Source organism: Tupaia chinensis, unplaced genomic scaffold (assembly GCF_000334495.1).
Source record: "Tupaia chinensis unplaced genomic scaffold, TupChi_1.0 Scaffold000105_1, whole genome shotgun sequence".
NCBI classification, from domain to species: Eukaryota; Metazoa; Chordata; class Mammalia; order Scandentia; family Tupaiidae; genus Tupaia; species Tupaia belangeri.
In genome coordinates, this window is record NW_006159569.1 from 3,027,917 (window position 1) to 3,053,904 (window position 25,988).

At 37.7% G+C, this 25,988-nt stretch overlaps 1 protein-coding gene across 2 annotated transcripts in view; it reads left to right on the forward strand.

Annotated features, from left to right (window-relative positions):
• The window catches only part of CDH8 (cadherin 8), a 447,802-nt gene that overhangs the window by 16,598 nt on the left and 405,216 nt on the right, over window positions 1–25,988 (forward strand). For both annotated transcript variants that reach the window (XM_006143789.2, XM_006143790.3), the window contains exon 2: window positions 22–463. In XM_006143789.2, the coding sequence (XP_006143851.1) occupies window positions 221–463 (243 nt within the window). In that variant the 5' untranslated portion in view covers window positions 22–220. The remainder of the gene's footprint in view (window positions 1–21; window positions 464–25,988) is intronic.

Below are 25,988 nucleotides of genomic sequence, written 5' to 3' on the forward strand. Positions count from 1 at the left end.
TTTTTTTTTTTTTTTTTTCAGGAAATTTCAATGAAAAGGAAAGCCTATGGATTGTGGTCTTAGAAAAGCTGCTTAGATGATGTCTGTTTCCCGTGCTATAAACACGTGGCAGAGCTGTAAGTAAATGCTCCACACTGCATGATGAATTGGATGGCTGCAGACCGGAGGCAAAAAAAATAATTGTCTCATTTTCGTGGTGATTTGCTTAACTGGTGGGACCATGCCAGAACGGCTAGCGGAAATGCTCCTGGATCTCTGGACTCCATTAATAATATTATGGATTACTCTTCCCTCTTGCATTTACATGGCTCCAATGAATCAGTCTCAAGTTTTAGTGAGTGGATCCCCTTTGGAACTAAACAGGCTGGGCACAGAGCCGCGGGGCTCCAAAAGAGGCTGGGTTTGGAATCAAATGTTTGTCCTGGAAGAGTTTTCTGGACCTGAACCGATTCTTGTTGGCCGGGTAAGCTTCATTTTTAAGATTCCAATTTCAGGGGCTGCTTGTGATCTTTAGATGTCTAAGATCAGACTTCACACAGTTGTTGCTACTCTTAGCTGTAAATTCTTTGGTCTAGATGGCTAGCTAGTTTACCTGTTGGCTTCTTTAGGAATATGAATAATCCCACAGTAACAGTTTTAAATGGTCTTCTAGGGAAAGCTGCTCCCCTAACACCTCTTCCACCCTGCTATAGATACAATACAGTACTTGTGTAGTGCATAAACAAATAAGCTTTTCTTTCTTATTTCACACAAGAAATCTGTGTGCCAAGCCTTTTCTCTAGCATATAGTGTTTAGAAAAGATTTTCACTCAGTTTGGATTTCTACCTCCCCTATTCCTAAGATGTTATTTTTGTTCATTTTATTTTAAGACCAGGTATCTCCAACTGCAAGTAGATTTTTCTCTTTTTGTTTTATTATTGTTTCAATAATTAACCTAGACTGGAGAAAAACAAGTTCTTGTGGCAGATGCTTAACAGTGCCTTGTACTATAATTTGCTAAACTTTGTAATAGCAAGGTAGTTCATTCATTGTCAGGTGGAACCAAGCGTATTAAATAAAAATTTTAGTTTAGTGGGTTATTTGTGTGCGTGCGTGTGTGCGTGTGTGTGTGTGTGTGTATGCATGTCTGATAGACTGGATTTACATTTGTTTTGCTGCTGTTGGTGTGCTAGACAAATGTTCTTTGTGTAGAAATGGATTACCTGCTTTCCAAAATCACACTGTAGATTATTGAAGACTACTCCTTAAAAAGGTTCTCGAGCTTCTGTTAATTTCATTGCATACTATCATCGTAGGTAGAGTTCCAATTATGAACCTGTCAATGTCTGATTTTCCTGATAAGTCAGGTTCAGAAGTAGATCATACCAATGTTATTCATTACCCAAATGCAGTTATTTAAAGAAAAAATAAGAGAGGGATTAAATACTGATTTTTGAGACTTGAGTTAACTCTCTGTCTTTCACTAGGAATTTCTGTTGCATTCGTGTTCCTACCCTATCAACTTTCAAAGCAAATTGAGCTTCCCCAAGGAGTATTCTCACATTGTATATGGCTCTACTCAAATAAAGGAAAACTAGATGAGAGATACCATAAATCTTTGCAAGGACTTTGAGCCTTTCCTTTGTGCCAGGCACTTTATTAGGCACACAGGGGAATAAGAACAGACAAAACAATGAATTCTTTTTTGAAAGAAATCAACATTCTGGCCCATGCTGAGTATTTATTATGTATTGAGTATAATTATAAAACTGGTTTTTGGGTACAACCTTATTTGGTACTAAAAATAGCCCCCATATAACTATGTATGTTTTTGTATGGGTGTAAGTGTACCCATACACAAATCAATATGTCTATATAACATATTTATATGCCCTTTTACATTAGTTCAAAATACAAAAAAAAAAATCTCCGAGAGATTTTTTTTTTTTTTTTTGGTATGCTTGATACACACTCAGGTAACGGAACAGACTTGAGGTTATTTATAGCCATAATGCATCCCATTACTGTGACTGTTCATACATTTCACTGCTGAAATGTTAATGTGGTTGATTACAGGGTGCTGCCCCAGACCCCATAGTGGGTGTTACTTTCCATATAGTTTATATACCTTAATATGTTTTTAAAATGTGTAAAGTTATAAAATTCAAAATGTATCTGGCCCCACGGGTTTTGTATATGGGCTTCTTTACCAGCATTATCCTTTTTTTAAAAAAAAAAATAGGTGTAGAAACTGAGACTTTGATAAACCAAATTATTAATAGCTATTAGAAGGATCTATCTGAATTTGAATCCTGGGAGATTCATACCCAAGGCTAAGGCCATAATTTAACCCATTATACTTATTACATACAAGGGGTCTTCAAAGAACTAATGTAAAACATGTATTATGAAAAACTGTGTGGATTTCAAATTTTTTTGCACCAGGATAAACCTGTCCTTTAATTCCATTTTTCCATGAAATTCTTGAAATGCCTTTATATTAACAACTGTCTACAAAGAGTTCAAAGAATAATTTGTACCTGTGAGTTACTGAGTATAGAAGGACACGTTCTTAAATTTTTACTTCCTAGATATTTGGAACTTCACTAACCACCCTAAGGCAAGTTGTTCTCATACTATATGAAATTATGGAAATATACACGTTTATTCATGCGTAATAGATGGATACTTTCTCCCTGCCGTCTTTTTAGTTAACTCTTTATAGAGAGATATCAGTCTGATTGTGTCTTGCATAATGCAAATGACAAAACATGTTATGCACAAGAGACCAGTTCATTTTTATCTGAATAGAACAAATAATTACAGTGGCGTTTGGGTGGAGATTAGACTTTGATGATTGTCTTCAGTTCCATCCCTTAACTGAAGTAGAAAAGACAGGCACAGGTCAGGCATTGAGCATTCTCTTGTGACTTAGTCATATTGAATACGTTCATGTTCTCTGAATGGCAGCAATATTGCTAGGGAACCCTAGGATCTTGAAATGGCCAAAACACTCCTGACTCTTAGTGGTCAGTTTTATGAATTGGCCTTTTTACTGCTCCCCACCATAGTCAATTCCCAAATAATTGTTAAATCAGAGTTAAACTTATTTTCTGATGGACTTTTCTGCAAACATTTGCAATCATATGTATTTGCCTTTAAATAAAATTGCTCCTGGGACCAGCAGATGGCATAATGTCTCTGGACTGCCATGTAGTCGACCGCAGTTTGATTCCCAGACCCAGTGGCTTAAACTCACATGGGACGTATGTGCATGTGTGTCCAAGGTCCCAAGAGGAGAATGAAGGAGAAGGGATTGCAGTGTGGCCATCCTCCCTGGGGGGTGATTTCTCACTTTCTGTCTCTCTGTCTCTCTCTGTCTTTCCGGCGAGCGCATGCACCCTATGGCAAAAACCTTTCCAAAAAATGGGGGGGGGGAAAGAAAGAAAAAGAAAAGAGAAAAGAAAATTGGTCCTGAATTTGCCAGCCTAGCCTTTGAGGATATTGGTTGTAGCAAAGCCAAAAATACATTTCAGGTGACTGCTTCAGATTATGAGTCAGGCTGAGTGTGGGGATGATCTGTATCGAGGTGCCCACTGGTGCTTTACAGTGTTTTATCTCTGTGCACACTCTTCCACATCTGACTCTTTAAACCGCTTCACGGCAGAGCTTCTCCCCAGGAACTGGCTGAAAAGCATTAGTTACTTACAAGCATACCTGCTCTTTAAAAAGCCCTCCTGTGAGCAACCATGGTGGGGGCCTTGGACCTGACAGACTGAGTTCAAGCTTAAGGGCAGAGCAAGTTTTTGCATGATTGGCTCATCAGAGCTGCACATACACCCTTGCATCACCTATAGTCTGTTTTTACTAAACGGTTAGACTGCCCGATATCAAGAAAGAACCTGAGCCTTAGAGATGGACCCTCCAGAAGTTTGACTATTGAATTTGCAGCTTTATGGGTGTTAATTTTGAAAAAGTACTACAGCTTTTCAAGAATTATATTAAAAAGTTAAAAATATATGAGAGTTGATGAGATAATAGATGCAGAGTGCCTGGCACATAGTAATTGTAATCATGATTGCACTTCTAACCATGTTGTGTGTGTAGCTGTAATGGTGGACGGAGAAACTAACAATTACCTCACTAGGGGAGCACAATTCTCTGGGAGCCTAAGGAAGGGTCCCTTCATTAGTCTTGATGGTATAGGGCAGACGTGATGCTTCAGTGTGTCTCGAAGGGTGCTTGGTGTAGTGGAGTGAATTGGAAACTGAGGTGTTCCATCTGGACAGAAGGTTTCACACAATCATGAAGCTAGAGTAAGATGATAGAGGGTTTTCTGGATCAGAAGCAACATAAACTTTTGTATTTCCTGTTGAATTAGAATGAAGTTAAAAGTTAACACTCTTAGAGAGGCCTTTCTTGCCCATTCTGTTTTGGTTTATGGTTTTAGGACAAGGTTTTGCCATGTCACATCCTCCAGCCTCAGCTTTCCTGCTGGGACTATAAGCACAAGTCATCACACCTGACTCTGTGTGTGTGTGTGTGTGTGTGTGTGTATGTTAGAAGGTACATGCTCTTCTTCTCTGTCTCTTCTTTCTTTTGGAATTTTGGGCATGCAGGCACACTCACCTGGCATATTTCTCAAGCTGCTGGATGCAGGACTCCAAGTACAGAGTTGACCATGTGGAATCTGGCTGCCTTAACCACCAGGCCATGGAGCTGGCCTTTTATTTTTGTAAGACCAGATCTCCGTATGTTTTCCAGGCCTGATTTGTCCCCTGCTAGAATGCACGTTCCACAAAGAAAATGATTTTTGCATCCTTTGTTGCTTATTCTATATCATCAGAACCTACCACACTGCCTGAGTATAGGAAGCATTCAGCAAATATTTTTCATTAATAAGTGAATTGAATAATCTGCCTGAAGAAAGAAGGAATTTAGAAAAGTCAAATAAGCTCACTAAGATTTCATATAAATGGAATTTTTTCAATAAAGGATCTAATACATCGCTTTCATGTTTTCTCTTTCATAGCAGTATTTTATAGACCAGCTGAGTAGCTTAAACAATTATTCCTGTGTATTGGTTTTAGAAGTCTTTCTTTGAGGTTGTGAGGGTAGAAAAGTTAATGTAAGTCAACTGTCTTGCACAGGATCACCTTTATGGAGACTGTCTTCCTTACCAGTGGTGTGAAGGTGCATATTATCTTCCAACCCACCATCAAACTTCTGTTTGTGCATGACACAAACTAGACCAGGAATCTTCTTTCTGAATTTCTGAAAAACAGTGTCAACTAAATATCTTCCACTCCTGCCCCGGGGTGGTGCAGAACCTATTCCTAGACACACACATACTGAGCATTCTGCATCACCACACAGCTCCAACTTTGAATTTTTCTGGCAACACTAGCAGAGATCAAAGTGACTCATGGAACTTTTAACCCAAATAGGCTTATTTGTCCTGATGTTAGAAAAGAGAGAGAGGACCCTTGGCAGTTTCCTTAATTCTTACAGCTGAGACAAAAATACTGTCCTTATAAAATGTGCATGGGCTCTTGATGGTAGACAGCTTGATATCGTCATGAGAATCCTTTGCTGCAAGTCAGGATTGATAGAGTCGCTCCACAAATATTTACTGAGCACGTACTATCTGCTTAGTATTCCATTGACTATGGATTCTCAGCTCTGAGCAAACAGATCTTTGCCCTCTGTCATGGACTATGGGGGGAAGATAGGTATTAAAACAAAAAATCACATGCACAAATGTCACATTAAAACTGGAATAAGTGTTCTGAAGTGAAAGAATATGGTTCTACTGAAGCACAGCCAGATGAAGCTGACCTATTCTGTGTGAGAATAGAATCTTCCATAAAGAAATGACTTGTAAGCTGAGATGCATTAACTCATTGAACCAAGGAGCAGGGAGAAAGTGAGAAAGCATTTTTAACAGAGGAAATAGTTTGTGTAAGGGCTATGTACAACACAGACAGAAAGTCTTGGAAACTGATCTTAGTTACATCTGCTGTGATAAATTATCATAGATTAATTCTCAGAGTCAGAGACGCCAAAAGCCCGAAGTCAGGATGCCAGAAGGATTGGGATCTAATGAGGGTCCTCTCCAGGCTGAAGTTGCTGTCTTCTTGTATCTGCGTGTGGTGAAAAGAGAGCTAAAAGGCTCTCTGGGTGTTCTTTCATGAGGGTGCTGACTCCATTCATGAGTGCTTCATTCTTATTAGCTAATGATCTGCTGAAGAGGCCATCCACCTCCTAATACCATCACACCGAGGGTCAGGATTTCCACATATGGGTTTTAGAGGGGGAAGCCTGTATTCAGTTCATTGCATTGGAAGTCATAGAGCTAGGACTGGAGTCTTTTGAGCAAGATAGAAAGACAGGAATGATCTCTTAGAAATCTGGCTTCTTTCTATTTCAGCTCTACTACAATGTACCTGGGAAAGAAAGTCACTTAACTTCTCTAAGCTGTAGTTACTTCACTTATAATGGCATTACATTATGATATCATATATTTAAAATATAAATCTCTACAGGACAGGAAAAAAATATATACACATGTGTGTAATGTATCTAATATATAATGCATGTATGTATATATAATGTATATATGTATGTAATATACATATGTGTGTATTTGTGTGTATATGTATATATGTGTTGTATCTATCCATTTTCAGTCTGGGTTGCTTTAGTTCTTGTTCTGTGGTTGCTATGATTTTCAGTTCCTCGTATTACTTTATTTTGGGGAAAAGTGCTTTGCTGTCCAGGTGGTCAGAAATCTTCTAGCCTAAATCCTCTCTTACATAAACTCCTCTGCTCTCTTTCCTCCTACCTGGGCTTCCGAGCTGTTCCTTATTTGGATGTAACTCTCTTGCTGGTGATGCCACATCTATTTATAATTCTCTTCCTCCAAGGCACTGACTCATTTTCTCTCTTTAAATTTGACCTTCTAACCTTCCCTCTTCCCTGTAACTTGGAAATCGTTTGGGTGGTGTTTAGTATGAAGGACACGAGATGCCAAATAATTACACTATATTACAGTTTACGGTGTCAACGACCAGTGAGAAAATTACACTTGACATGCCATTATTTTTGCTGGCCGTTCGCATGTTAAGAGTGCTGGGCTACGCAGCCACAGCCAAATTGTATCTTCGGCCTTGCAAGAACAATTCACTGTCAGTTCTGTGAAGCTTCTGCCTACTCAGACAGAGCCCTGTGCACCAATAATTTGGCAGGAATGCAAGTCAGCATCATGCGTCTCAATCTGGTCAAACAATGAGAATTGTCTGACTCTTGCCCACTGTCCAACTGAGCAATAACAGGCATCTCAGCATTGTTGAAAGTCTTTTGATACTAATATAAATAAAGTGAATATTAGCCATTTAAATCAGCAAATCTTCAATACATGTACACATGTGCACACATATGCAGGTGTGGACATACAGGGTCTATTAGCTGAGATTGTACAAGAGTAAAATCCCAAATCATCCCCTAATCCTTTCTTTCTATATCCCTAGACCCTCGCTCTGCTCACCTTATCCCTTATACCCACAGACCAACTGAGAAAGTAGATAGTCCGTGCTTATCTCTATAGATGTCCCAATGAATACATTTAATCATACTTTCTACAAGAAGAGCCTTGAGTGTTTTGTCAGTCCTTTGAAGACTACCTTATTGAGGTAGATATTTTTCTCACTTGAAGCAAAATGGTAACAATCACATTTGTGGGTGAAAGGGTCAAATTATATAATTATATTTTATGAATAAATAGTAACAAAGCAGTCATATGAAGGGAAAGGCAGATTCCTACTACAAATATTGAAGCCAACATTCAGAGGGAAGAACTGGGCAAGCATGAATGTTGCACAGCTAAAAAGTGATTGATTCATATATATCATGCAAATTCATATTCGAATCATATAAAGTCATTACAATATTAAGATTCATAATATGAGAACATGACATGGTGACAATGTAATAAATCCTAAAAGCAAGGTATAAAATATGTATAGAATATAATTATAAAGATACATGTATAATATAGGCAGAGTATGAGGAATGCAAGTCAGCATCATGCGTCTCAATCTGGTCAAACAATGAGAATTGTCTGACTCTTGCCCACTGTCCAACTGAGCAATAACAGGCATCTCAGCATTGTTGAAAGTCTTTTGATACTAATATAAATAAAGTGAATATTAGCCATTTAAATCAGCAAATCTTCAATACATGTACACATGTGCACACATATGCAGGTGTGGACATACAGGGTCTATTAGCTGAGATTGTACAAGAGTAAAATCCCAAATCATCCCCTAATCCTTTCTTTCTATATCCCTAGACCCTCGCTCTGCTCACCTTATCCCTTATACCCACAGACCAACTGAGAAAGTAGATAGTCCGTGCTTATCTCTATAGATGTCCCAATGAATACATTTAATCATACTTTCTACAAGAAGAGCCTTGAGTGTTTTGTCAGTCCTTTGAAGACTACCTTATTGAGGTAGATATTTTTCTCACTTGAAGCAAAATGGTAACAATCACATTTGTGGGTGAAAGGGTCAAATTATATAATTATATTTTATGAATAAATAGTAACAAAGCAGTCATATGAAGGGAAAGGCAGATTCCTACTACAAATATTGAAGCCAACATTCAGAGGGAAGAACTGGGCAAGCATGAATGTTGCACAGCTAAAAAGTGATTGATTCATATATATCATGCAAATTCATATTCGAATCATATAAAGTCATTACAATATTAAGATTCATAATATGAGAACATGACATGGTGACAATGTAATAAATCCTAAAAGCAAGGTATAAAATATGTATAGAATATAATTATAAAGATACATGTATAATATAGGCAGAGTATGTGACACATATTTATTAATACATGTATGCATATGAAAAATATATAAACAGTGAATATATATAGGCATGTATGTATCAAAACATTAAAAAAATAGGAAACTCCTATTATTCAGCACCGTGCTTGCTCATATTTAATCATTTTCACCAGATAGTTTTTCGATTCCTCACTCCCCCCCCCCAAGGAAACACACACATACTTGCAATGCTTTTGAATTAAAAAAATAATGTGAGGTGAATGCTAATCATATTTATAAGCACTACCAACAGGGTCTCAATGTCATGACCCGTGTCCAGCCCAAATCATGTGCACACAGATGCCTGGTGTACCTGGACGTTAACCAGGAGCCATCTCACGCCAGTTAGCCTCACAGAATGTAGCATTTTACTGCTCCACTACTGTCTATCTCCTACTCACTATTTTTCTTCCTTTTTTAAAATTTAATTTACTAGTGGGTGCATGCACTGATAGAGACAGAAAGAAAAAGAGGGAGAAAGCACTCCCCAGGGCTGCATGGCCATGCTCCAATCCCTTATCCTCCATTTCTCTACTCTGTCAGAATTTTGGCCACACATGCACATGCACCTGATATGTTTTATAACCTGTTGAGCCTGGGGTTTGAACCGCACTGTTGGCCCTATGGGATCTAGCTCTCTCTTTTAGAAATTATTTTATGTAATTTAATTTATTTATTTCCTTATTTTAATTGACCAGAGAGGGACAGAGTGAGGGAGAGTGAGAAAGAGAGAGAGAGAGAGAGAAAGAAAAAATGAGAAAGCAATCCAACAAGTCTGGGACTTGAACTGTGGTTGGCCATGTGGCAGTCCAGCGCCCTCAACCACCTTGCCACCTGCCAGCCTACTATCTAGCTCAGCTCTCTTAACTACTAGAACACAGGGTCAGCCACTATTTGTAATATAAGTATTTCCTCAGTTGAAAACAGCATAAGGTCATAAAAATTCTCAAATGGATGATTATATCTGATGAGTAGATGATATCCAGGTAACTCATCTTAAAAACAAAATGAGAATTTCCTTCTGACATTAATTCAGATTAATAACTATACCATAAAACAATGAAAGGAAACCTGTAAAGAAACATATATTAAAATATTATTGAATTTTATTTTATAAGTGTGGTTTGACTATTACTTTTAAATTTTATTCTAATTTGCTGTAGGGGTATGTGATTGTTAGAGTGACAAAGAAAGAGAGGAAAAGTGAGAAAGCACCCCTTAAGGATGATGCTGTGCTGCAGTACCTTCTCTCTTCTCTCAAGATTTTGGGCATGCTCACACATGTGCCCAGCATGTTTCTAAAGCTGCTGGGTGTGGGATTTGAACAGTGCAGTTAGCCATGTGGGATACAGCCACCTTAACTGCTTACCCACCAGCTGGGCTCTGATTATTGTTTTGTAAAGGTGATTTTCTGTATTTATGTGTGAAAAGTAAATGATAATGTTACCTTACTCTGTTTTCTTAAAACCAATGCCAATTATCTTTAGTAGATTCTTGGGGACCATTATTTAATGTGAAACTCATTTGGTAAAATAGAATCTTAATTTAAAAACAGCACCTGCGTTAAAACTTTGGAGGGCCAATCTCATCAATTAATAAATTAAAGTGCTAGACATAGTTAGCATTTTTATAAAACTATGGAGAGAGGATCCATAGTCACAGTCTTGCTGCCCTGATAAATTTAAGTTTCACGACTGCCGTTACCATGGTATAGACCAAATATTAACCAGACCTGAAGGTTTTATGTTTGGTGCTGAGATGGGAAGCCATCTTATGAATCTTCACATAATATAGTCAGCTTATATGCTGCTTCTAGTCTTTCAATGAATAAGAATAACTTAGAAAAGTTATTTATAGAATTATGTTATTAGAGAAAATTAAAAGTGCTACACTGTTACAGAATTTCATTTGGTCTGACTATGCGTGTTTTCTAGACAGTGGTATTTTCCAAGTATTTCAGGATTTCCTAGCTGTACACATCACTTCCACTATCATTAACTTAAATTCACCCCCTATACACACATACACACACCTTGGCATAATTTGGTCATGCATATTCCTGTCCCCAAGTCCTTGAATATTTTGAAGTATGATAAAGACAGCCTTGTCACCATTCAAAGGTCTGCATATTCAGTTGAGACGTGGGCCTGTTTTCTGATCAGCTATGGCTCCCTTACCTCAGATTTCATTGCATTTAGGAATCCTTTCAGATATTGTACCCTGGAGGAGAAATACATATAATATACTATGTTCTTATTACTCAAAGTGAGGTCTGCAGGCAAGCAGCAGCAGCAACACCTTGGGAGCTAGTTATAAATGCAGAATCTTATTCAACACCTGTACATGGCTGGCTCAGTCAGAATCTGCATTTTAACAATATTCCCTGGTAATTCTTATGCACATGAAAACATTAAAATTATACGTGCATGTGTGTGTGTGTATGTATGTTTATACACACATAAAATCAATCATCAGTCAACCTCAGGTTAAATTATGCTTTTTTGCTCTCTCTATTTAACCTGCGTCCTTTCTGAATACCACTTAATTAAAGAAAAGAATCATGGGGCGCTGGTGTTTGGGGAGTCCCAGGGGAGGTTTCCTTATCTTATCTGAACCCACGTAGAGGTGCTCCAGGTGCTGGATGAGGTAGGCTGCAACATCAGTTTACACATGAGATTCCTTCCTTCCACACCACAGGCGATGGCTAAGGCAGCGGCCTGTGCACCCCCTCAGCACACCACCAGCTTGGTCAGTTAGTGCTAACTGTTCTCTGCTCAGTTCCCTGGACTTTTCTCTGTTCTCTGTATGTATTTACTACCACTGGCAGATGTGCTCTGAAATCTGCAGAGTATCAAATGTCACTGGGCTTTGGTGGGAGACAATAGGAGAATCCAAATGAGCCTGATCAGAAGGGCTGAGGGATATTGGGGAACAGCAGGGAATAAAACACTAGATGCATATTTTTGTTTCTCCCTAATCCTAACAAAAAGCCCAGCTGCATTGCATAGATTTTTTTTTCCTGTGAATATGTGATGGAGACTGTGAAAATGGTGATATTATTTAGGGACATTAAATGGGGGACAAAAGGAGTTTTTAAGTACCCCAGATAAAGTGATAGCACTTTTTGAGTGTTTACTCTAAGGCAGACACTTTATAAAATTTACCTGTTCAGTCTTCACAGCATCCCTCTGATATAGGTACCCATTAACCCCATTATCAGACTAGGAGAGAAGTCACCGAAGAGAATTATTTCCATTTCCATTAGTAGAGACTGAATGGACAAACAGTGAATAAGTGATGAAGCCAAGAGTCAAACCTGGGCATAGTGATCACAGAGCAGGTGCCTGTCACCATGGCAACGCATTGTCACACTTAAACCTCCGGTGGTGGGTGTTCAGTGTGCTGGGCTATGACCCCAATTTGCAGATGAGAAAAGTGAGACCACTGAAGTAAAATAAGGCATGGACTCAGGGCTAGAATAAAAAAAGTTTAGTAGATTTTGAGCAGATGATTACAGATGTCTAATTGCAAAACCATTATACATATTTCTTTGCATGCATCTCTGTATGCTTTGCTAGTCAAGGGCAGAGGTGGATATAAACCCTTTGGACTTGTGCATACAGTAGCTCCATTTTATTTTCTTCATGGGGAGATGACACTGCTACAGCCCAGACCTGGGAAGGGCTCTGTGGTTTGGGGGTTAGTCTCTAAATACAGGGACTGGCAGAGTACTATCTTTTTTGCTTTCTCATTTAAAAATACATATTGAACTGATTATGATGATAAAGAGAGACAAATAATGTAGAAGAACTAGCAGAAGGAGGATGTTCTTATTGAATTTATTGAATATTTTATTGAACTTCAAGCATTTCGCTAGGTGCTTTAAATATATTTACATATGTTTGGTAGATAAGAAAATTAAGACTTTTGCACTGAAGTAAATTCTCATTGGTTAAGTGACTAGAGTGAAATGATTCTGGCTTTGCCTGAGTTGAGCAGAGCTGTAGGTAGCATTCCGTTAGAGAGCTCAATGGAACCTTTGCCTGTACTGGGCAATTTCCTGGGTTCTTCTTAAAGTGAGAATCACCAGAAGAGCAGAAAGAAGAGTTCAGTGAAAAATCAAATCCTGTACACTTAGACAGGAACTAAAAGAAGACAAAGCACTTGTACCCTCCAGTTGCTTGAACTAATTGTGTTAATGCTGAATAATTTAGTAACAATTCCCTGCACTCTTGGAAACTGAGCTGTGGACAATATTACAGAGGCTACAGAAGTGGGAACTATAATTTCCTTAGCTCTCTGTGGTGACTTCCCTGATGCCCCCTGCAACTTCACGAGTTCTTTTTCAAGTGGCTATGTGCTTCTCTGTTTCATCTCTTCTATCCTTCTTTTCTCCTCTCCATGGTGACTGTACCCTGGGCAGTTCTGGTCATGTCCTTTGCTACATGTGCACCTTGGCTACTGAGAATAACCCCCTCATGCCTTTAGCAACTTCTCTGAGGAAAAGTAATTTGGTGAAAGGCATGACTATTAAAAATGACCAAATCCTGTGACTCCTCGAAGCAAGTCAGACTCTTGAGCCACTCAAAGGCTTTATTTAGAATGCAGCAGGGTTATTTATAGAGGGACTTTTTGCTTTTATTTATTTTTTTTTATGTGCTTGTGGGAACCTAAAGTATAAATACAGTTCTCATGGAAGCCTTGCCTTTTGTTGTACTGTGTGTGTGTGTGTGTGTGTGTGTGTGCATCTAATGATTTGTGCATCTTAGAGCAGCATGGCTTTGGCAGAGCTCATCCCCTGATTGCATCCCTGCCTTTGCAGGAACATTTATAATCAGCCTTGCGAGGTGTTTTCAGAAATCATTAGATGTTTGCAAAGGCTGGTCCTATTGATCAAGGCCACTGTTTTTCTCTTCTTCCCTTCTGCTTTTCATTAGACTCATACTGTAAAGGTCTTAGTTTTTTATAACCAAACCCATTTCTACATTACAGCCAGACTATCTGGAATGCATTTAAATGTACCCATCTTTTCTTCCATCTCACCAGTTGGAGGAAAGACACAGGCTGAAGGAAGCTGAAAAACCAAATAAAGAATATAGAGAAACCCCACTCTCTCCACCCTTAAACATAATGAGGCAGAGTCAAAGAGACACAAAATATAGATCCAGGTGGCAAATACAGAGTGAGACAGATATCTTGAAATATGGAGAGAAATTCACCCTACAGATGATACGACTTATTTTATGTTGTAGAGCCTAGACACAGAAAATGTACAAAAGTGCAGATTTTCACAGAAGCACAGGGGTCAAGAAACACAGAGAATCAAAAATAAAAAGAGGACCCAGGTGGTGACACAGTGGTAAAACGTGATGCTGTGTGAAGTTGACCCACATAGGAAGGTTCCTGGTTCACATCTGGAGAGCTCCCTGAGTATGCTGGGTATATGCGCCCTTAATCTGGGACTGGCTTGGACTGGGGTTGGATCATGGCATGAACACCTTGTTAGGGACCAGAAGATAGAAGAATGGTTACATCGCTGGATTCCCACTTAGTTGACCGTGGCTCACGTCCTGGACGCGGTGGCTTGAAACTCAACACTGAATGTGTGTGTGTGCATGCCCAAGGTCCTGAGAGGAGAATGAAGGAGAAGTGATTGTGGCATGGCCATCCCCCTGGGGGATGATTTCTCATTTTCTATCTCTCTGCCTGTTCTCTCTCTCTTGCCAGTGAGCACACATGCCCTATTGAAAAAAAAAAATCTTTCTCTCTCAAAAAAAAAAAAAAATAATAAAATAAAATAAAGATCCTGTTAGGGGTGTTGTCTCCTTGTCTCTTTCTTTTCATCTCATTCACTCATGGAAGAAGTAAGTGAATAAGCTTTAACAACAAATTGAGAGAGAAAAATAGAGTGAAGATGCTGATTGAGAGAAGGAAAAGGTGTGGGATAGTAGGGGCAGGAAGAGAGGGAAAAAAGAGAGAAGGAGAGAAAGGACAGAACAAACAGAACAAAGCCATATGGAGGGAATTTTGGGCCTCCCCAAGTGATTCTTACTAGGCCTAGACTAATTTCCTTTGGCCTCTGGACAGATGGGCTTATGCATACTTTTATGGCATTTCCGATCACACAGGTCTGCTTTTTCTAAGAAGTAGTGCATTTGATTCTGAAACATGGCATTTGTTGACAAACTGTGGCTGGCAGGACTGGGCACGCAGTCAGAACAATTTGGGTATACCAACAAACATGATCTTTCTTCTTAAACTTTTAGAGACACAGCTTTGACTTTTAATGTTATACACTTGCTACCTATTGGTGCTAGAAACTAAATGACCATTTTTGCCTGAAATCAGATATGGAGTATCATATTTTAATAATGCGTCTTTGAATGAAATCACATATTTCAGACTCATAGACTGTGATATCAGTCTACAAGAGCGGTGGGGAGGTAAAAAAAGGTTTATAGGTATGTCCTCCAACAATTTATACCTTCTAAAGCACTCTAAAATGATAATGTGGGCCTTTTAAAACATTGGGAAAAATATAAATGATTTCATTAGAATTTCTCTCTCTAGTATATTTGGAATATGAGAAGTTTTTTTTTTTTTTTCAATTTTAAATAATCAGAAATGACCATAGAGAAGCCTGAGGCTAGTTTTTTATTTCTGCTACTTTACAAATATGTTTGCGCAAATACATTTTAATGGCCAAATAAAGAACAGGCAAGGCAAAGGTTAAGGATGTATATAGATAGGACCAAGGGAAATAACACTTTCTGAGCACCTAATGCCTTCCAGGATATACAAAATCTTATTTAGCCCTCACTTGAATCCTGTGGGATAGAACTGTTCACATCACCCTCTCTTAACAGATAAAGAAGCAGGTTCAGAGAGATTTAGTCACTGTCTCAGAGTGATCAATAAAGTGGGGAACTGGGATTGGAATGCAAAGCTGGTATATTTCAAAACCTATACTTCTTTCTGCCTACACTTTGCCGCCCCCTCCCTCACTTTATTTGGTTCTTCCTTATGTTTCCTTGCACATGGGTGTGCTCTTTTGGGATATGGAAAAATTCTTATTTTACCCAGTACAATTTGGTCTTCTAAATATTTCTTTTGATCGTCCCCAAAACCAGGGCCAACTTAGGTCATCGAGATGATCTTAGACCTACACTAGAAACCAGGCAGGCTTCTGACACCTGCTGACACCTGCTTCAGTGTTTTCTACAATGGTCATTCTGCCCGCGTAAGTCTTTTGTGAATCACTCATTACTATAGAAGGCGTTTGCCCTGTGGCACCTCCTCTCCCTTAGACAGTGTGTGGAGATCACTGCTCATCTTAGTTATTGTGTTGCTAACAGAAATACTGGAGACTTGCAACTTTATAAATAAAGAGGGGTTTATGGACTCACAATTCTTGCAGCTGGAAAGCCTGAAAATGCATCCTAAAATATGGCCAGCAAAAGCACAGAGAATGGCAAGTGTGTGTAGAGTGGGTGAATAGGCAGTGCTCTCTGTTTTACAGCTACCAGCTCCCAGGAGAACTAACTTCTTCTCTAGCTGCCCACTAGATCTCAGGAGACACCACTAATTTATTAACAAGAGTGTTACCTCCATGAGGCAATCACTGTGATCTAATCACCGCCCACTAGGTCTCACCATATCCCAACACTAATTTCCAAAACAGAACGTTGGGGGACAAGCCATTATCCAAACCATCATTGCTACGGCAGTTCCAGGTTACACTAAAGAGCAGGACTCTTAAGATATCCGCTCCTAAATTTTGCAGCATGTCACTGTTCCAAAGTAGGAAAGCCCTGGATAAAATGACCTTTTAAGCTCTTCATCCAGTCACATGGTTTATATCATCTCTTTTAAATCCAGGGACTATGCCACTTCTCTACTTATACTGGCAAGTAAGGACTGAAAACTTGGATTAAAAATAAACATCATCCCAGAAGATATTATTGAATGAGGTTTTCAAAAGCATGCGACCTCTTAGCTTAACACTTGCCATGATCGCGTTCTTTAATATGGCCTAACACCCTGCGTTTTGGGTGATGTATAATGCAAGCTAGGAAACCATGCAAGCAACATTTTTGGAGAATTATTTTGCCAGCAGGAAGACCTTTATAGTTGAATCTGTCTGTGAGGATATTCACCAAGCTTGAGTTTGGGTGGGAAGAAGTGGCAATTTTGTGTCATTTGGCTTTGCCAGTGCTGGGGTAAAATTTTGTAGTATGACTTGATGGGGAAAGATTTGTCACATTTACAAAGAAAATCAACGTGCCTTGGAACTGCTTTTTGAAATGTGATATGGAAGGAAAAGTAGGTATCAGAAGACTCCTCTCTCCTGAGAGAACTTTTTAGGTAGTTGAACAATGGATTCTTATTTTGGAATTGGAGACCTCTAAGAGTCTTTGAAAATGCAAAAATCTTCTTCTTCTGCCGCTGTATAAGATCTACAAGGTTCTAGCTTTCTCTTTTTAATATTATAAAAGTGTCAGCACAGGGAACACTTTTCAAGCCCATTTAGTAAGGTGCTGAGCTAAGTTTGCACTCTCCCTCCCCTGAAAACTGTAAGCATTAGCCTGAACAGCTAAATGCAGATATTCAGTTTGAACCTTTCATCTTTTAAAAGAATATTTTATATTTTACAATTTACTATTTAAGGTACAGTGCATTGTTTGACTCAAGTCATATTCTAAGAGCTTGGGTTTTAAGTACCGGAAGATATCAACACTCACACACTCAGACACACACACACACACACACACACACACACACACACAGAATTTATATTGAGGATAAATTTCTGAAACAATTAGCAAGTTTTCAATAAACCATCTATCATTTTTTTTGCTATGATAACCAGTTATTTGCCTATTTTTTTTTTCTCATATTTATCTTCTAAAATGAATAGGTTATACAAAACACCATACCCTGCAATATCTTTGTTTACCTCTGATGGTCAAAGGTTCAATCCTTTGTCATTTTCAGTGAACTGTGGTAAACTGAAGGATTGTGCCAAGAATCTCCTGTTCTGAAGTTACACAAAGCTGGACTTTAAATCTGTTACAACAGCCACATACAATGGCTCCTAAACCTGCTTGCCAGTTAATCTTGTTAAGCCTCAGCTTCATAATCTAGAAAATTAGGTTATAATATTTGCCCTCTGGGAATTCCCTCCAAGCAACAGACATGATAAATTAGTTCACTTAGTTGGAACTAAAAACTAGTAGTTGCCACTGTTCTGTTACCATTCAATCCATGCCTTGGACTTTTGTTTCTGTCATTAAAGCTTTGCCTAATTGTCATTACCTAGACATTTTTAAAGTCCCATCACTCTATGGCCACTTGTTACTCATCTGTAAAATGACATGGGTGGCTTTATTACTCCCTGGTGCCCTTTGAAATCTAGCATTCTACTTCTCCATAATTCTGAGTCATCGAAACTCAAATAATATTGAGCTTTCTGAGGGAATAAATCTCATCAAGTAGAAGAAGTAGTGCTTTGTCTTCTGAATGAATAGATGAAAGTATATGTTTAATTGTCACTTACTCTTCAATCCTTAGGGATAAGTAGATATTTCAGAATAAAATAATGAATACCTACATTTCATATAGACAGGTGAACATTTCTTTTTAAAATTTATTTAACTTTATTTATTATCATTATTATTATTTTTAATTTCACCAGAGAGAGACAGAGAGAGAAAGGGAAAGCAAGAAAACAAACCATCAGGGTCAGAACTCAGACTGTGGTTAGCCATGTGGGAATCCAGTGCCTTAACCACCACTCCACTTGCCAGCCCCCAGGTGAAAATTTCTAATACTTCAAAATGTCATGATGCAAATAATACAATTATTTTGTAGATCAAGATGGAAGGTATTAAAGATGTTTACCAACTTTCAACTGCCACCATCCAGTGACCCATCTAATTCGATAGTAGTATGGGACATAGTGATGTTGCATTCTGCCATGTTCATTGCAATATTCAGCATACAGAGCACTCTTAGACTAATTCAGGTCACAAGGGTCACTTTTCTTTTAAGTCATGTAAAAGTAAACCTGATTCCCTGAAAAAGGAAATGCATTTAGACTTTACAAAGTATTTTTACATATAAGTATAGAATAGCCATCATCATCATAAAGTGAATTATAATGAAATATTAAATCCATAACACCTTGTGAAAAGGTTACATAAAAAGAACATTATTAAAACATACTTGATAAAAGCTATTACATTGCAATAGCTTAGTACTATTCAATTACTATTTCTTTTGTGCAAAATTTTAGAAAGGTTTTATCTTCAAACTCTTGAATAGTTAAAAAAATCTATGCTATGAAGTCTCTGAAATTTGTTGAAATAATTGCTAACATTCAACGGCACCTTTTATAAATAGAAAAAGGAAGGAATCTTAGATTCATGATGATTTAAGCACGTTACACACCCACCATACACATGCATGCTTACCACCAAAACCCAATGCCTACTCAAACAATTCTGAACTTTACTACTGATGGGTAATTATTACTTTAAACATTTTTGAGAAATTTATTTTTAGGTATAATTACAGCTGAGTTAATAACCTATGATAATTTATAGTGTTTATAAATTCACCTAAGACTTTTATTGACTTGTGTTTTTATGAAGGTAAATGTTTTACAAGAAGTTCACCTCTAAACTGCACTGTATCCACTTTCAGCATAGTCTTTTCCTAATGAAAATAGAAAATGTGATTACTGTTATCAGTAGTGCTAATGCCTAACATTTTGAGCACTTTTATGCTTGCACGAGGTTGAACTCTTGAGGCATATCTCATTTAATGGTCACAAAATTTATATGAGGTACACAGTGTAATATTTTCAATTTTGAGATATAAACTGACTTAATGAGGTTCTATATTTTGCCTAAGGTCAGATAGCTGAAAGCTGCTGAATCAGATCTTAACATAAATGTATTTGCCATCAATTTGGTGCTTAAATTTTTTGATATATAATCTCTCCGAAAAAGTTGAAGTTTCCTGGGTGATATATTCACATTATACCATCTTATCACACACACAAGAGTTTAGAAAGTAATATGGCATTTCACAGATTTACTTACTTTTTTTCCCCAAAATCAATATAATTGATTAACTTGTTATTCTGAAGTGCTGACAAATTACTGGATAGCTGTAGATGAACGTATTTATTCAACAGTACATATTGTGGGTATACTATGCACCAGGGCCTTTGCAGAGATAGTTAAGATTCATGAAAGAATTCTGAATGACATAATATTCACTTGAAGAAAGGAAGTAGAACAATTTAACAGTGGGCTAGTCACTCTCTAAACTACTTTACCTATTTTTAAAAATATTTTCTACTTGTCCTCTTAGCAACTATAGCAGTACTACCAGTTTACCAACATTATCCAGATCTCATGTCAGCCCTGAAAAAGAATTAGCAATCAAAACCAGTTTGAAATAGGAAGGATTTCTCTCCCTGTGACTCTTTAACAGAGCATATAGCTTGAAGCTAGTGCAACTTCCTAGGCAGGAAGGGAGAAGATCACTATGGAAATCATTATCTCTGACAAGTTAAGCCTCCAGTCAAAAGCAGAATGTATAGTCTGTGTATTTACCTCAGGCTATTTGTCTCCATGGGGTAGCTTTCTGAAAAGAAATATGTACAGACGGCTGATACCCCCTCACCACACAGGCGTGCACACACAGAGTATGGTACTGAAGGGCAGGTCTCATGTCTCCTTGGATAAGCTGATTTCAAGGCTTAAATTATCCTCAGGACTACTAATAGCCATCTTTCCATCTTACTCCAGACATCCCAAGTAAATGAAATGAAATGAAAATTCCATCTAGGATGATTTGCAATTTGATTAACTCTAAGTGTACCTTTTAAATATAGGTTTTGGAGTGACAAATTATCTAGTCAATCTTTTCCATGGTGGTGGTCAGATCTGCTGTTCCAGTCTAACTTTATTGCATAAAAAGCATCCTTGTGAATTTTGAAACTGGGCAGGTCGTTCCCCTACATGTAAAATTTGTGTTTCTTTGTTACCAGTGTAGAGGAGTCCAAACTCCTTTCCAAGCCTTAGGGAATAGAAGTCATCATTATGTGACCTTGGAAAGTCACTTAACTTTTTAGGGTTGTTGACGTGAAATGAATTGACAGAAGAGAGACAGTGCTCAGAATAACACACAATGGGGGCGCTGGTAGGTGGCATGGTGGTTAAAGGCACTGAATTCCCATGTGGCTGTCTATAATTCAAGTCCTGGACCTAGTGGCTTTCTTTCTCCCTTTCCCTTTCTCCCTCTCTCTGTCTCTCTCTGGTCAAATTAAATAATAATAATAATAACAAATGGAATTAAATAAATACTACTAATAATAATTATTATTTTTAAAGAGGTTTTTGCTATAGAGTGCATGCGCTCGTCAGAAAGACAGAGAGAGACAGAGAGATAGAAAGCAAGAAATCGCCCCCCAGGGGGATGGCCACGCCACAATCCCTTCTCCTCCGTTCTCCTCTCAGGACCTTGGGCACGCAGGCACACATACCTCGCGTGAGTTTAAGCCACTGGGTCTGGGACTCGAACCGTGGTCAACTACGTGGGAGTCCAGCGACATAGCCATCATGCTAACTGCTAGTCCCAATAAATAATTATTTTTTATAAAAGAATAATGCACAATGGTGCCATGTAATTGTTAACTATAATGATAAAGTAATACTTACTGGGGCCAGCAGGTGGTGTGGAGGTTAAGGGCTCTGGATTCCCATGTGGCCAACCGCGGTTCAGGTCCCAGACCTGGTGACTTGTTTTCTCACTTTTCTTCTCTTTCTCTCTCTCTGTTCCTCTCTGATAAAATTAAAATAATTAAATAAATAAATTTAAAAAGCTAAATGAAATAATTAAAAAAAATACTCTTCACTAATGTAAAACTGTGGTCAACGCTAGTATCAATATTGCTGTAGTCACTATTACTGGTTGTACTACAAATATTGCTGAATTTGTGTCTATGGATATAACATGAGAAAATGATGTGTTAACTTTTCTCAGCAACCATTTGAAGAAACTGAGCTCAGAGTAGTGAGGAAGGGGTTCAACTAAAAATTCAGCCAAAAGCTTGTCCTTTTCTGTATGCCATGATGTTTTTGCAGCTTCTTTCTATTCAGTTTTTGGCAGACTGTGGGTACACAGTACATGTTTATTAGTTGAGATACGATGTGTAACACTTTTGTTAGAGCCTACGAAACCACCTACCACTAATAGGTGCTAAGTAAATACATGCTCTCTTTTCTCCTGGCTTTCTCTCACAACATTTTGAAAACCAGTCTATTCAGAAAAGATATAGCATGTGCTATCTTAAGCCATGTGTTTCTAAGATAAGAAGGGAATTCATTATGACTTTATTTTTTTTCTGAAGGAACATTTAAACTCATGTCCTTACGTGCCTCAATAAGCACAATATGAACTTAAGAGACACATGGAAAACTATATGTATGCATATGACTTTATTCCGGGACCTTTAAAATCATAATCACTACCTGGCACTTTTCACCAATTATATCATTTAATTCTCATAATAAAAACCTGAAAGTTAGGTATTATTATCTCAATTGCATAAGGAGAAACTGATAGACTCCAAAAGGTTAGGTAAATTTTCCAACATAGTGAGGACAGAGCCTTGGGTGCCAGTCGCTGACATTCATCTGTCTGGCTCTGAAGCCTCATTTCGTTCTCTTGCTCTCTGTGTAGAAGTAGCAGATAAGCTCCATGATGTTCGTGACCCTTTCACTCTTAAGTGTTGCTGCCTCCAGACCTCAGTCTTCTTGTTTAAAAAGCGGTGATACCCTAGCAAAATTAGTGGCAAAATTGTGCTTTGTTTAAGAGGAAAATTAACTTGGCCTCTCGTAGCTGATATTTTAAATTTATATAATATTTAGTTAACTTACATATTGGCATTAATGAGTATTTAATGAGCAGTGTCTGTCATGTAATAGTTACGCAGTAAGTAACAGCGACTCTTTGTATTATCCTTACTCTTCTGAGTCTTGTCTATCATCAGAGAATGTAGAGGCACCACTGATCATCATGATTTCCCTCTTTCTAAGGCTATGTAAGATTGTGTTTGCTAATGAGACTCTTGTACTTAACTGAACTTATCTGCTTTGTCATGCCCCAGTGTCTTAGATTCAACCTTCATATACTTCTGATTTCTTAGAATGGAATTTTTTTCTCCTCCTTATTGATTTTATTAAATCTTTTGGCTCGATGAGTCAGATTAAAAGATCTAGTTTTAGAGAAAATGATCTTTGGAACCAATAACTTAGTTTCATTCCTAAAATAAAGCAGGAAACTAGAGGAGACAGATTTGAATGTTTTTTTCAGCTGATAAGTAGCTTCTTTTTTGATAAAGTAATACTTACTGGGGCCAGCAGGTGGTGTGGAGGTTAAGGGCTCTGGATTCCCATGTGGCCAACCGCGGTTCAGGTCCCAGACCTGGTGACTTGTTTTCTCACTTTTCTTCTCTTTCTCTCTCTCTGTTCCTCTCTGATAAAATTAAAATAATTAAATAAATAAATTTAAAAAGCTAAATGAAATAATTAAAAAAAATACTCTTCACTAATGTAAAACTGTGGTCAACGCTAGTATCAATATTGCTGTAGTCACTATTACTGGTTGTACTACAAATATTGCTGAATTTGTGTCTATGGATATAACATGAGAAAATGATGTGTTAACTTTTCTCAGCAACCATTTGAAGAAACTGAGCTCAGAGTAGTGAGGAAGGGGTTCAACTAAAAATTCAGCCAAAAGCTTGTCCTTTTCTGTATGCCATGATGTTTTTGCAGCTTCTTTCTATTCAGTTTTTGGCAGACTGTGGGTACACAGTACATGTTTATTAGTTGAGATACGATGTGTAACACTTTTGTTAGAGCCTACGAAACCACCTACCACTAATAGGTGCTAACAGGAAACCACCTCTCTTTTCTCCTGGCTTTCTCTCACAACATTTTGAAAACCAGTCTATTCAGAAAAGATATAGCATGTGCTATCTTAAGCCATGTGTTTCTAAGATAAGAAGGGAATTCATTATGACTTTATTTTTTTTCTGAAGGAACATTTAAACTCATGTCCTTACATGCCTCAATAAGCACAATATGAACTTAAGAGACACATGGAAAACTATATGTATGCATATGACTTTATTCCGGGACCTTTAAAATCATAATCACTACCTGGCACTTTTCACCAATTATATCATTTAATTCTCATAATAAAAACCTGAAAGTTAGGTATTATTATCTCAATTGCATAAGGAGAAACTGATAGACTCCAAAAGGTTAGGTAAATTTTCCAACATAGTGAGGACAGAGCCTTGGGTGCCAGTCGCTGACATTCATCTGTCTGGCTCTGAAGCCTCATTTCGTTCTCTTGCTCTCTGTGTAGAAGTAGCAGATAAGCTCCATGATGTTCGTGACCCTTTCACTCTTAAGTGTTGCTGCCTCCAGACCTCAGTCTTCTTGTTTAAAAAGCGGTGATACCCTAGCAAAATTAGTGGCAAAATTGTGCTTTGTTTAAGAGGAAAATTAACTTGGCCTCTCGTAGCTGATATTTTAAATTTATATAATATTTAGTTAACTTACATATTGGCATTAATGAGTATTTAATGAGCAGTGTCTGTCATGTAATAGTTACGCAGTAAGTAACAGCGACTCTTTGTATTATCCTTACTCTTCTGAGTCTTGTCTATCATCAGAGAATGTAGAGGCACCACTGATCATCATGATTTCCCTCTTTCTAAGGCTATGTAAGATTGTGTTTGCTAATGAGACTCTTGTACTTAACTGAACTTATCTGCTTTGTCATGCCCCAGTGTCTTAGATTCAACCTTCATATACTTCTGATTTCTTAGAATGGAATTTTTTTCTCCTCCTTATTGATTTTATTAAATCTTTTGGCTCGATGAGTCAGATTAAAAGATCTAGTTTTAGAGAAAATGATCTTTGGAACCAATAACTTAGTTTCATTCCTAAAATAAAGCAGGAAACTAGAGGAGACAGATTTGAATGTTTTTTTCAGCTGATAAGTAGCTTCTTTTTGGAGAGCAATGCTGTGACCCACCCTAGAGGTCCTCTAACCATGAGCTAAGGTTGAGTGTATCTCAGCATTCTCAGTAGTGCCAAACAAATCATGAGCCCGATTCATTTAAGGTGGTGAGAACACAGGCATATCTAAGAGGAAGAAGCAAGAAAGGACTCCGTTGAAGTCCACATTAGCTTTTGTGTGTGCATGTCTGTGTGCGTGTGTGTGTGTGTTTATAGGAACAAGGAAGTCTGACCGGAGTCAGCATGGTAGGTTGGGAAGACTTAGATTCAAACAATCCTGGGTTAAGTTTCTGATCTTCTACCACTAGCCATGTACAGTTATGTAAACAACCTGATTTATTTGAATCTATTTACTTACTAGTCAAATGAGGAAAATGACAATGGTAGAAATTTGGTAAGTAAGTTTTATTATTACTATTATTATAGAAAACTGGACTTAATGGGTTATAATTTTTAATTTATAGAAAAGTTGCAATAATAATGCAAGGATCTCCCCATATTGATCAGATGGTTAATGTTTATTCATTTATTTTATTATTCACTATCTGTCTTCTTATGTATAACTTTCTTCTAAACCATTTGAGATCAAGTTTGGGATATCTTGTCCATTATCACAAAATACTTCAATATATTTTCTAACCACAGAGTAATTATTGCAATCAGAAATTGTAACATTGGCACAATACTTTTATCTTATCCATAATCCAAATAAAATCTTGTCAAGTTGTCTCCAGATTTCTGTTTATAGATATTTGTATTTCTTGGTACAGGTCAAGATAGCATAATGCATTTAGTTGTCATGTCTTACTAGTTTCCTTTGAATGGAGTAATTCTCTCAGTCTATCTTGAAATTTATATTTTGAAGTTTATAGGCCAGTCATTTTATAGAATGTTCTTCAATTTTTGTGTCTGATATTCCTTGTGAGTACATATGTGTTTTGCATTTTTGGCAGAAAATCCCATAGAACTGATAGTATTCATTCTTCTTTAAATAATTATT